This window comes from Pongo abelii, chromosome 17 (assembly GCF_028885655.2).
Source record: "Pongo abelii isolate AG06213 chromosome 17, NHGRI_mPonAbe1-v2.0_pri, whole genome shotgun sequence".
Lineage (NCBI taxonomy): Eukaryota > Metazoa > Chordata > Mammalia > Primates > Hominidae > Pongo > Pongo abelii.
In genome coordinates this window covers 22,927,793-22,940,624 of record NC_072002.2, presented here as the reverse complement: position 1 = coordinate 22,940,624, position 12,832 = coordinate 22,927,793, and the positions used below count along the sequence as shown (strand labels likewise).

Genomic DNA, 12,832 nt, shown 5'->3' with positions numbered 1-12,832 from the left:
TCAAATATATATCTATTACTTGAATTGGCCGATCCAAGTTAATCATTCCTAAACTTTACTTTCATTACATCACTTCAAGATGTAAATGACTGCCTGTTTAGGGAATGGGTGCCAGTCTATAACAATGTGAGTACATTTATCAAATTCCCTTTCTTACCTAGGGCTGAAGTAAGAGGAAGTACCAAGAATGTGGAAAAGGGAACAAGAGCTTCTTGTATAGCTTTCACCTTAAAAATAAAATATTTCTGGCTATAGTCCCAGCACTTCAAGAGGCCAAGGCAGGAGGATCACTTGAGGTCAGGAGTTCAAGACAAGCCTGGGCAACATAGTGCGACCCCATTTCTACAAAAAAATAAAAAACATTAACCAGGCATGGTGGCTTACACCTGTAGTTCAAGCTACTTGGGAGGCAGAGGTGGGAGGATTGCACCCAGGAGTTTGAGGTTGCAGTGAGCTGTGATTGTGCCACTGCACTCCACCATGAGCAAGAGGTTGAGACCTCATCTCTAAAAAAATAAATAAAATATTTCTATATAAGTTAAGTTGAGGCTCTCCCTTTTCTTGTCACATTGCACTGAGGACTGAAGTGGGAAATTCTTGATGTTGATTTACTCTATAATACAAACCACGTGTCAGAAACCAAGAACCCTGCTATGCACCAGAATACAAAGATGAATAGAAAGCAAATATTCATTTCTGTTTTTTAGTGGCTCCCAAACTAATGTGGCACACAGATATGATGGAGGAAAGTGAAAACTGCATACATCATAACCGTGTGATATGCTCCTATAGATTGCAAATTAAAGAAATACAGAAACTAGAAAGATACGAGTATGTTCTGTTCATGTTTCCCTAAATAATATATTTAATAGCTGCATAATTATATCAATATCTAATTAAATCAGTATAATGCCAACACCTCAACAAAAGAGGAAATGACTAATCAAAGCGGTGCCCTGAGGAGTCTGACTGGCCTTTCTGGATCTACAGTGAAAGACACTGTGACAGTTAGACGCTGCTGCTGTTATGAAGTCAATAGTCTGCCAGAATGATAATGTTACTATTCCACATAATTATGTGCCTGCCTACCATCAAAACTGTGAAATACGTGTCTCTTTCTTAATTGTTATATTGCTCTTTCCCATATACAGGTGTATCTATTCCTAAAAGGAGTAATTTTTAAAAATTTCTGTCATCTGTGTGTAGGTGGCAATTGTAGTCAAGTATTTCTTCCAATTTGGGTTCTTTCCCTGGAATAAGAATGTGGAGGTGAACAGAGATAAACCGTTCCACCCCCCAAACATCATAGGAGTGGAAAAGAAGGAAGGTTATGTTCTTTATGACCTCATCCAGCTCCTGGCGCTGTTCTTTCATCGATCAATTTTGAAGGTACTGCATGTTAACAATTAATCAGTTCAAGTTAGTCATCCCAGTCCCCGTAACCTTCCTAGATAACCTGGACATCAAGATTGGTGATGGGGCTGAGGGGCCAGTGAGTGGTATCTACTCATATGTTTTTTTTTTTTTAAAAAAAAGGGAAAAGAAAAAGGTTACGTTCATTTAGTGGACATTTTTTCCAACACTTGTGGTGCTAAATAATGGAACTTACAATAAATCTGGGGGAATGTTTCCCCATGTTTCCAACCTAGGTTAAATGTGTAATCATGAATCCACTTTTGTAGAACATTGCTTAAATGATGTGCAATATTCTAAGGCCAGATACACTAAATTCTGCTTCTGGTTTAAGCCAGAGCATCAGAGAGCCACAAAGTGCATGGATCATATCGTCTCATCTCCACCCCAGCTTCTGCCTCCCTTCTTTTAGTAGTATTGCTTTCATTGGGTAGTTTCTTGTCATGAAACCATTAGCTGTTGGTGAGAGACCACATATTTTTTTAAGTTGCCCAGTAAAACCCAGAGCTGTGCCTTTTCCTGCTTATTGCGGAGGAGGCCACTCATGATCCTGCTGGAGGAAGGCCTTTATACAGCATGGCCCTGTCTCAGCCTCAGGGACTCCTGTCCTTCTGAGCAACTTCATGGGTTTTTCCTTCTCACATGCTGTGAATTATAAACTAAACTTGTAAATATGCCATTTAATTCTAATGAATAGAAATTATTGCATAGCATAGATTTTATGTATGAATGTACCTCTTGTTACAACCTTACTTTCCTTCCCTCGTCTTCACCTTTTCTTCTTATATAAAATATTTTAAATTCCTTTTATCCAGGAGTATCTTTCTTAGTCCCTAGAATCCTTTTTAGAACCAGGCTTGGCATAAGTTAATACATACATGTACGTATACATACATGCACACATAGATATGTAACAGTGTGTTTAACTTCTTCTGCCCTAGCTCAGTGAGCTATTTCAAACTCGGTTTCATCTGAGTATACTCTGGTCACCCTCCTCACTCTAGCTTCCATCACTTTGCAAAGTACCCAAGCCCTCCATTTGGAGGGAGCCTTAGCTGGGTCACTGGGTTGTGGCAGGTTTTTGAAAGCTATGTATTTAAGGAAACCAGTTAACCAAAATTGAATTTGCCTAAATTTTACAGTTCTTCTGTTGGATATGTTAATTACTTGAATTTATTTAGTATAATGATTTTTGTTATGAACATATTAATAAATATATTAACCTTGTTTTTTAGTCTTAGAAATTCATTTTTTAAATTTCAGTATTTAACACTTGATGGTATAATTTTGACCACTTCAGAATTCTCTTGCAATCTTTGCATTCTTTTGTATCATTTAAAATTATTATAACTCTTTAGGCACTTTTACTATCTTTTTATCAATGTTCAAATGGCTTAACTGCTGCAATTTTATATTTAAAACATATAATAAAATATTGGTGTTTCATATTGATCTTCTTATTCTTTTTTTGAAAATTTCAAATATATGAATGTATATGAGATTTGAGGTAATGGCATTATGTTAAAATTTTAATTAAATATATAAAAATAGTTTTTAGAATGATAAATCTTTTCTTAAGAAGACAAGCTACCCCATAGCTTTTGAAAAAATAAATCTTTCATATAATGTTGCCATGAAAACCAAACAATTAAAACTGAAGAAATTTCAAAAGTGCTGAAACCATCCTATTTAATACAAATTGCTGTATATTTGATAAATAATTAGAAGAATTGGCAAACAAGTAAATATACTACTGAGAAAGTTGTGAAATAATCTAAATATATGAATGTTGGCCAAAGAGGAAACAACTCTTAAAATAATAGGAAAGAAATCCATATAAACTGAAAAATCCCATTATGAAAAGCCAAAATGTTTGTTATGTTTATAAGAATACATTCATTGAATATGTTTAAGAATAACACATTTACAAATAAACATTTAAGAGTCATCTGTCAAATGAGTGACTGGTGGATTGATCATTCTCAGAGTTGGTTTTGACCAACTGATTTCTGACAAATTGGCCTGGAGCTCTTGTCCTCCACGTACGAGTCAGAGAGAAGACCAGGCAATGTCTTAGGGAGCAAATGCATGGCCAAAGAGCTCAGGGGAGAGCTCCGCCCGACAGCAGCAAGGTCATCAGGGTGACTTTCCATCCAATAAGTCAAGTCACTATAATTTCTTCCTTAGTCCATCTGCCAAAAGCTATCTGTCTCCATCTTAATTATCAGCTAAAATCTTATTGTCTACACCCACCCATCTCTTCCCTACTGGGACCCTCACAAAGCTCTAGACAAGCTTTCTTTTCTTGTGTATTAGTCCGTTTTCATGCTGCTGATAAAGACATACCTGAGACTGGGCAATTTACAAAAGAAAGAGGTTTAATGGACTTACAGTTCCACACGGCTGGGGAGGCCTCACAATCATGGTGGAAGGGGAGGAGGAGCAAGTCACATCTTACTTGGATGGTGGCAGGCAAAGAGAGGAGTGCTTGTTCAGGGAAACTCCCCTTTTTATAACCATCGGATCTCATGAGACTTATTCACTACCACGAGAACAGCATGGGAAAGACCTGCTCTCGTGACTCAATTACCTCCCACCAGGTCTCTCCCACAACACATGGGAATTCAAGATGAGATTTGGGGACACAGCCAAACCATATCACCTTGTTTTTCTAATCCTGAAGGACAGTTTGTTGGATGAGATTTTGTAAGACAGAATACGAAGGGTTCCACCTGAAATAGTAGCCTCATTTGTCCCTGTCCCTGCTTTCTCAGTGCCATGGCTTATGGGATGAAGATGACATGACTGAAAGTGGCATGGACAAGGAGGAATCAGATGATGAGCTCTCCCTCGGTCATGGCAGGAGGGACTCCTCCGATTCACTCAAGTCCATCAACCTGGCTGCATCTGTGGAGTCAGTGCACGTGACCTTCCCGGAGCAGCAGACGGCTGTCCGGAGGAAGCGCTCCGGCAGCAGCTCCGAGCCATCCCAGAGATCCAGCTTTTCTTCAAACAGATCCCAAAGAGGTATCTGTCAACACAATATAGCTAGGCTGTAGTTAGCTCCCAGGTGGCCTTGTTTTTCTGGTGCCTGTGGGTCTGGGGCAAGGGAGTGTATTGGGTGCTATCAAGAGACAGACATTGTTATGTGAAAAGAAAGGGCTTTGAAATCAGAGAAACCCGAGTTCAAATCCTGCCTCAGCTGTGTGACCCCATTACCCAAAACACGTTATTGTATCTCAGGACAAGGGTTTCAGATAATTGTGAAAAACGGCTGGCACACTGCCTTGTACCTAATAAACACCAGGCTCATGATAATTTATTTTTATTCCATGCGAAAAATCTGCAGGGCGTGTCCAGAGTGCTATCAATCACAATGTATTTTTTAAACATATTTAGATGTAATTGATGAGAACTTTTAGCCAAACTATGGTTATTTCCTAGTCTAGTAATTAATTTTTTCCTAAACAACGAGTACGATCAGAAAGTAGATATGCCTCACAGCTGCCCCCTTGGAATCACTAGGCTTTTGTATCTATGGGGCTCCTGTCTGAAGCTTTCCATGCAGTGGTGTACAGTCATCTTCAGAACCTGCTTTTGAGGCAGATACTGGCAGATTATGTCATATTTATTTTACACTCAGAGAAACCAGTATAGGAAAACAGACATGGGGCATCCTATCTGGAACACCTGCATCCTAGTACCCTAGTTAGCACAATAAAAACTATGCTTCCAGTTTATTTACTTCTGAAACAAAGATTGCGTAACAGTCCAGGAAAGAGCCACCATGGGGTGTTAACCCCACAGGCCTGCGAAGGGAGCAGAGTTGAGGACAAATCCCAAAGGCCTCAGTAATTGTTCATAAATGCATCTGTGCATACTCATCCTCCCAAAGAGTCCCAAGCTATCCCTCCACCATGTGGGCTCTGGGTTCTGCTTCTTGGATATTTAGGCGAACAAACCTCAGGCTTCACCATCCATCTTATGATCTCTTTTTATTTCTAGGCAGCACAAGCACCCGAAACAGCAGTCAAAAAGGAAGCAGTGTTTTGAGTATTAAGCAAAAAAGCAAAAGGGAACTTTATATGGAAAAGCTTCAAGAACATTTGATCAAAGCAAAAGCCTTTACCATAAAGAAGTGAGTCCATGAGAACATGTGGCATGTGTGCTTTATTTTAGGGTTTTGGGCTTTATTATTTCCTATAAACCAGGGGCAGAGCAGAGAAGTAACTTCTCGCATCACAAATGTTATCTGCGTAAGGCAGAATGAAATTACCCCTTTTTGTCTTGTTTTTAAAAATCATTTTTCTGTAAGTGTGATTCATTTTATTTCCATTGCATTTATGCACATGCGTTTTCTATTTGAACAGAGTAAATGGGTCATTTCAAGGGCTCATGGATTGTATTCTTAGGCATTATCATGGTGAAGTCCAGCCAGACTGAGAGGAATACAGTGTCAATGCTGGAAGGGCCTTAGACCTGCACTCTTATCCTGAGAAGGGGATGGAAGTGCATGGTGGGGAAATGCTTTGTCTATGGTCATACACCTGTTACCCAGCAAACTACACAGGTCCCTCCACCCGCTGGGGATGGAAGTGGTGCATGGGACCGGGACTGCCAGCTGGGAGTGGAGCCTTGAACAGAGGCTCTGAGAGCAGGAGAGCCAGTGGCACCTGAACGTGGCGTTGAACTGAAGGCAGGTCCCAGAGCAAAGACAGGGCAAAGGTTAGACAGACAAGCAAGAGCCAGTAGGACACCACACTAAGGCACAGAGCAAAGCATAGATAAAAGGCCAGGGCAGTATGTGGGAGCCAGGATGGACACAGGCCCTAAAACAGGAGGAGCAGGGGCGTTGCACATTCAAACGTGCACGGACCAAGCACTCCAAGTCTGAGCACCCTCATGCATTCCCTCATTTACTTCCCACCTTGGCCCTAGGCATCAGGTCTTCTTATCACTCCAGTTTTACAGATGAGAAAACTAAACACAGGTTACATAGCATGCTCATGGTTCTCGCAGGTGGTGAGCAATTGAATCAGGCTACAAACCCGACACCTCGTTCCCAGGGCATCATACCATTCTATTATGCTTCAAGCAAGAGGAGAGGGCTGTGGTGCCATCAGCAGAGAGGGCTGCAGTACCTATCTTGGCAGTAAATGTGTATACGTTCTCCGTTAGAACAGGAGCCGTCCACAGCGGGACTATCCTGAGGCAGAGAGAGGAAGGTGGGACCTGACTGGAAAGGGGAATGCGGAGGAGTGGCATGATGGCAGTGTCTGGTCATGTCTGCCATCCTGCCCTTCCTAAAACAAGTGGGTTGGGGGTGGGGGTCTCCATTTTGCAGGACGCTGCAGATCTACGTGCCCATCAAACAGTTCTTTTACAACCTCATCCACCCGGACTATAGCGCCGTGACTGACGTGTATGTGCTCATGTTCCTGGCTGACACTGTGGACTTCATCATCATTGTCTTCGGCTTTTGGGCCTTTGGGGTAGGTTGGGGCAAAGGCCACAGCACCCGCCCTGACCCATGGCGATGGCACTCCCTCCCGTGAATTGCCTCTCTTGGGCATGAATTTGTTGTCTCTTCCCCAGAAACACTCAGCAGCTGCAGACATCACCTCTTCACTGTCAGAGGACCAGGTCCCGGGGCCGTTTTTGGTGATGGTCCTCATTCAGTTTGGAACCATGGTGGTGGACCGAGCCCTCTACCTCAGGAAGACTGTACTGGGAAAGGTCATCTTCCAGGTCATTCTTGTGTTCGGAATTCACTTCTGGATGTTCTTCATCTTACCTGGTGTGACTGAGAGGTAAGGTCTTCAGAAGCCAGAGGCACCAGCCTGCCTCCATGCAACTCTGTTTCCTGAGGTGATACTCACATGCATTGCACAGCAGAACTGCCGGCCACAGGCAGAGCCTTGGCACAGCAGCACCATGGGTAGGAAGAGCTAAAGGTTTGGGTCAATAGTCAATGCAAATCCAAAGTGTGAACTGATTCCTCAAAAATATTTTAATTACATATTATCTACATTTGTACCAATAAGGTTTCTATAAATAACAAAGGTGACAGCCTTAATGACCTGAGCAAACCTAGGGTATTTGTGCTGTTTCTCTCTACACCTTAGCAGAGGTGGAGGTAAAGTGGAGTATGGTCTTGGGGGCATTTTTGAGAGGGAGAGAGGGCACAGACTAAGTCATGCGAGAAATAGATGAACAAATGGAGGCTGCTTAATGGATAGAAGAAGAGATAGAGGGAGAGGGATGGGGAGCAGATGATAGAGTCTCCACATAGGAGACGGGTGGGGGTTAACAGCAGTGGGGTTTGAAAGCACCTAGCAATGTCTCAGCTCGTGGTAAGAGAAGCAGGCAGACCCATCCTGCTGGACTCTGCTGCTGTTAATACAACTAGTGCTGCTGGTCAGGGTGGCCGGAAGCTGTCGGGAAAGGGCTGGTAAGATCCTTCAAAGTGGCTGCTGTACTTCCCTCTGTCACCTAGAACCCCAAGGAAAGGGTGTTGACCTTCAGTTCCCCAGTGTGCCTGGCGTCTCCAAGCTCTGCTCCCTGCCAGCCTTCTTCTCCCTAGCCTCCAACCCAAAGTCTACTTCCTCCTTACTCTCGAGATCTCTGTTCAGATGACACTTCTCTATAGACTGTCTCCCACCCCACGCCTCCAGGCAAAACAGTGCTTATGACAGTTGGTGCTCATAGATGAACAAATGATCCGGTCATTTCGGCAAAGAAAAACAAAGTGGAGTTTTATAAATGGGAAATATCTGCTTTGTCAGGTTATGAAAGAAAAGGCTCTGAAGAAGGTGAATGTGGCCTTGTCCATATGATGTAGTAGGAATAGGAATTTTTAATAAGCATATCTGATTTTATGTACGCAAACTATAACTCTTCGTCACTGGCCTGGGGAGCCACATACCTAATCCAGTGAAGCTGCCATCATCTGCTGTGGCTCTGAAAGCCTCCTCTGGAACTGCGCTCCCAGACTGTGACACGCTAGTTTTTTTTTTTTATTATTTATTTATTGTTTTTAGGGACAAAATCTCACTCTGTCACCCAGGCTAGAGTGCAGTGGCATGATCATAGCTCACTGCAACCTTGAACTCCTGGGCTTAAACAATCCTCCCGCCTCAGCCTCCAGAGCAGCTGGGGATACAGGTGCACATCACCACTCCTGACTGTTTTTTATTTTTATTTTTTGTAGAGTTGAGGTCTCATTATGTCACCCAGGCTGGTCTCAAAGGCCTGGCCTCAAGCAATCCTCCTGCCTGGGCCTCCCAAAGTGCTAGGATTGCAGGCAGGAGCCACTGTGCCCGGTCAACGATGTACTATTTTCAACATCCTCAGGTATCTCTGAAAAGTCTTCATGCTTAACAGAAAATTTGATCTTTTGGTCACACCTCCGAGTCATTTGTAGCCAAGTCTTATGAATAACATATCAAACAGGCAGGCTAATATCATTTGGGAAGAATGAATAGAAAGTAATGAAAAAAATGGATTTTATGTATGTGGCTCATAAGTAAACCAGTTCAAGTGTAATTCCTATTGAGAAAATCCAAATTGCTTCTAACAGTAGCCAGAGCCTAATGGCTGCTTTTGTTTGCGTGTTTAGGTTCTGACCGTTCGATTTCAGTATAGGAATTATTGCTTTATAATAATTATAAAAATTATTATTATTAAAAATAAAAAAATTATAATTATAAAATTATTGCTTTATAATAATAAATGGTGACAATGCAGATATTTTTAAAGGAAAGTAGAATTGGGATACTTTTTCCTGAGTCTACAGTAGAACTAAATAAAGGATTGTTACCCAGAAGATACACAATAACCCAATTCTCCATTCCACACCATATATTGGGAAATTAAATATAGCCCAGGCTATAATAATAATTCAGATGAAGGCCACTGCTTGTACAAATATTATAATTTTTTCATGAGAGTGTTGGGAATATTATTTGTTGGTATTTAAAATAGAATACATAAAATATATCTTTCAGTACAAAACCAACCTTCACAGAAACTCTTAATTTCAGAGAAGAAAGACACCTTAAAACACTTTCCAAGCCTATTACCTAATTTTGCGTATTAAGATAGATACACCCCAGAAAGAAAAGTGATCTCCCCAAAGTCATTCAGCCAGTGAATGGTGATCCTAGATCCTAATCCGAGGCCAGCAAAATAAGTAAAAACTAAAGACATCCGGATTGGGTTGGGCACGGTGGCTCACACCTGTAATCTCAGCACTTTGGGAGGCTGGGCCAGGTGGATCACAAGGTCAGGAGTTGGAGACCAGACCAGCCTGGCCAATATGGTGAAACCCCGTCTTAAAAAAAAAAATACCATATGTGGTGTCGCGCGCCTATAGTCCCAGCTACTCAGGAGGCTGAGGCAGGAGAATCGCTTGAACCCTGCAGGAAGAAGTTGCAGTGAGCTGAGATTGCGCCGCTGCACTCCAGCCGGGGTGACAAAGAGTGAGACTCCATCACACACACACACACACACACACACACACACACACACACAAAATCCAGATTGGAAAGCAAGAAGCAAAACCATGCAGCAGATATGACAGCCTATATAGAAAATCCGGTGGAATCTACAATAAGACCATCAGAAGTTATAAATGAACTTCGGAAGCTTGCAGATACAAAACCAACATACAAAACTCAATTGTATTTTTATATGCAAGCAATAAATGCTCAATAATTTGAATTTTTAAGAATATCATTTACAATACCATTAAAAATATGAAAAACTATTGTATTTAGGGATAAATATGATAAAACATGTACAAGATGTGTACAATGAAAATATAAAAGGCATGGCTGAGAGAAATTAAAGAAGGCCTAAATAAGTCAAGAAGACTTAAATCCATGCATCAAAATACTTGTGAATTTCTCATGAATTTGGGGGAGACGCAGTTTCTCCCCAGATTGATCTATAGATTGACCACGGTGCACATCAAAATTCCCAGCAAGATTTTTTGGTAGAATCTGGTAAGCTGACAAAAATTCATATGGAATTGCAAAAGATCTAGAAGAACTGAAATAACTTTGAAAAAGAACAGTATTGCAGCACTTATTCTTCCTGACCTCAAACATTATTATAAAGCTGTGATGATCAAGCAGTGAGGTGTAGCCTCAAGATTCAGACGAACAGAACAATGGAACAGAACAGAGAGTCCAGAAATAGAAGACCCACAGTCCCAATTCAGCTGATGTAGGGAAGGTGCAAAGGCCATCCAGTGAAGACAGAACAGTCTTTTCAACAAATGCAAATGGTGCTGGAACCATTAGATATCTCCATGGGGGTGTGGGCAAGAGAGAGAGACAGAAAGAGAAGGAAGGAAAGAAGGAAGGAAGAAGGAAGGAAGGCATGAGAGAGAGAGAAAGAAAGAAGGAAGGGAGGGAGGGAAGGAAAAAAGGGAGGGAGGGAGGCAGGGGACAAATCCAAAATATGGCACAAAGAGAAATATGCTGCTTGTATCAAAACATTCAAGTATGGATCTTAATTTTAAGGACAGAGAAGATTATACCAAACTCTCACCAAGGCAAAAGTTTTCTTTTTATTTTCTTTTTAAAATTTGTACTGACCATGTTTAAGACATTTGGAGAATGCTGCATTTATCCAAAGTTTAAAGTGGTCCTATAGCTCATCATTCTTTGAAATTATATTCTAAAATTTTTTTCTAGGTGAAATTTAATTCTACTATTTTTTTTCAAACTTGTGCTAGCAGTCCTGAACTGTACAATACTATGTCTCTTCACAATTCACCTGGAGAAAAGACTACCATCTGTATTGGGGACATCATTAAAAATAATAAAGGTTAGGTCATGGAGTTATGGATTTGCAGAACTAGGAAGAATTGTCAAATAAAGACACTGATGTCTTGAGAAATGATGGCTTGGGAAACAAACCCCATAACATATAGACAGAACTGGAACCAAATCCAGGTGTTTCCAGAGTTTGTTAATCCATTACCTATTTTTATAATGAATAGTAAAAAGAAATTGAGAGTCCACCTTTCAGAATTCTTTCTCCTACATATTCCAAATGGATCCTCTCTCTCTCTCTCTCTCTATATATATATATATGTGTGTGTGTGTGTGTGTGTTTATATATTTTTAATATATCATATATATAATGTATATAGGTTTTTTCTTTCAGGAGTCTAATTTGGACTATGGTAGCTGCATCATCTACATAGTGAGAAAATATTTATCAGTAAATTCACTTAATAATTTATTTTAATTATGGCCTAAACAACGGTATAAGACAGATTGGAGGCACCATTCACAGGAAATCATTTTAATTGTTGAATTTTTTTATCCCACCTTTTGCCTTTGAAGTGATCCACTATGTGTAGACAGTTCATTAGAATTGAGTTGGAATGATGAAGGGGAAATTCTGTTGGCCTATTGTTGTTTTAATTCAACACTGCCATCCTTTTGTTTCAGAAGAGTATTTCATTGCTTCACTTTCTGTACTTTTACATTTTAGGAAATTCAGCCAGAACCTGGTTGCCCAGCTTTGGTACTTTGTGAAATGTGTTTACTTCGGGTTGTCTGCTTACCAGATCCGTTGCGGCTACCCAACGCGAGTCCTGGGGAACTTCCTCACCAAGAGCTACAATTACGTCAACCTGTTCTTATTCCAAGGGTAGGACGCTCTGCATTGTCACAGTCACTTATAGGGGAAGAATAGCCGTGGAAAGGCATTTTGTTTCCCAACTGGGAAGTAAGGGGGAGAGGATGAATTCAGCAGTGGGAGTCATTGTGGAACTCTTACGATGTTGGCAAAGGAACAAATATGCCTCTTTAAACACCTTTCTATGTTTAATTGCCACAAGCTTGTCCGGGTGTTGTTCTACATTCATCCACATGGGTTAGTATCCTGCATAATTACTGTGATAATATTTGAGAATGAAAAATAGGGATACATGATCTGTAAGTATTTATATACTTCTGGGCACAAAAGAACACAGTATTTGGAGCCTGGACCATTCCAAATACCTTGGGAATTCCAAATTATCCTTAGAATTTTTCGTATACAGTAAGTTCCTCCACTGAAGAGGAGCATTCTTTCTGCCTAACACCAACCTGAATGCCATGACCTGTGTGCCCACGTAGCAAGTTAACTACTCAAAGCACATGTGCTCTTCTGTGTGACAAGTTCAGCGGTAGCATCTCCTCTGTTCTCTCGCAAATTAAACCACGGCATAAAAAGTGAGACAGTCCGTGGCACTGCTGGTTCCTCCTCAGCACCAGACAGAAGAGGTGTCGAGTGCCTTCAGATGCTGTGAAGTGCTGTGTGTGGGGTCGTGTTTCATACAGTGCTAGCCTGCGACTGGGCCTGATGTTTCTTCCAGGGATTGGATTTATGTTCACTTGACAGGGCTGAGGCATCCTAG

General features: G+C 41.1%; 1 protein-coding gene across 12 annotated transcripts in view; it reads left to right on the top strand.

Annotated features, from left to right (window-relative positions):
• Positions 1–12,832, top strand: part of PIEZO2 (piezo type mechanosensitive ion channel component 2) — a 474,768-nt gene that overhangs the window by 441,807 nt on the left and 20,129 nt on the right. For all 12 annotated transcript variants that reach the window (XM_024235892.3, XM_063716831.1, XM_054538165.2 and 9 more), the window contains 6 exons: positions 1,207–1,389; positions 4,188–4,440; positions 5,419–5,551; positions 6,758–6,905; positions 7,009–7,223; positions 11,923–12,081. In XM_024235892.3, coding sequence (XP_024091660.3) covers positions 1,207–1,389; positions 4,188–4,440; positions 5,419–5,551; positions 6,758–6,905; positions 7,009–7,223; positions 11,923–12,081 — 1,091 coding nt within the window. The remainder of the gene's footprint in view (positions 1–1,206; positions 1,390–4,187; positions 4,441–5,418; positions 5,552–6,757; positions 6,906–7,008; positions 7,224–11,922; positions 12,082–12,832) is intronic.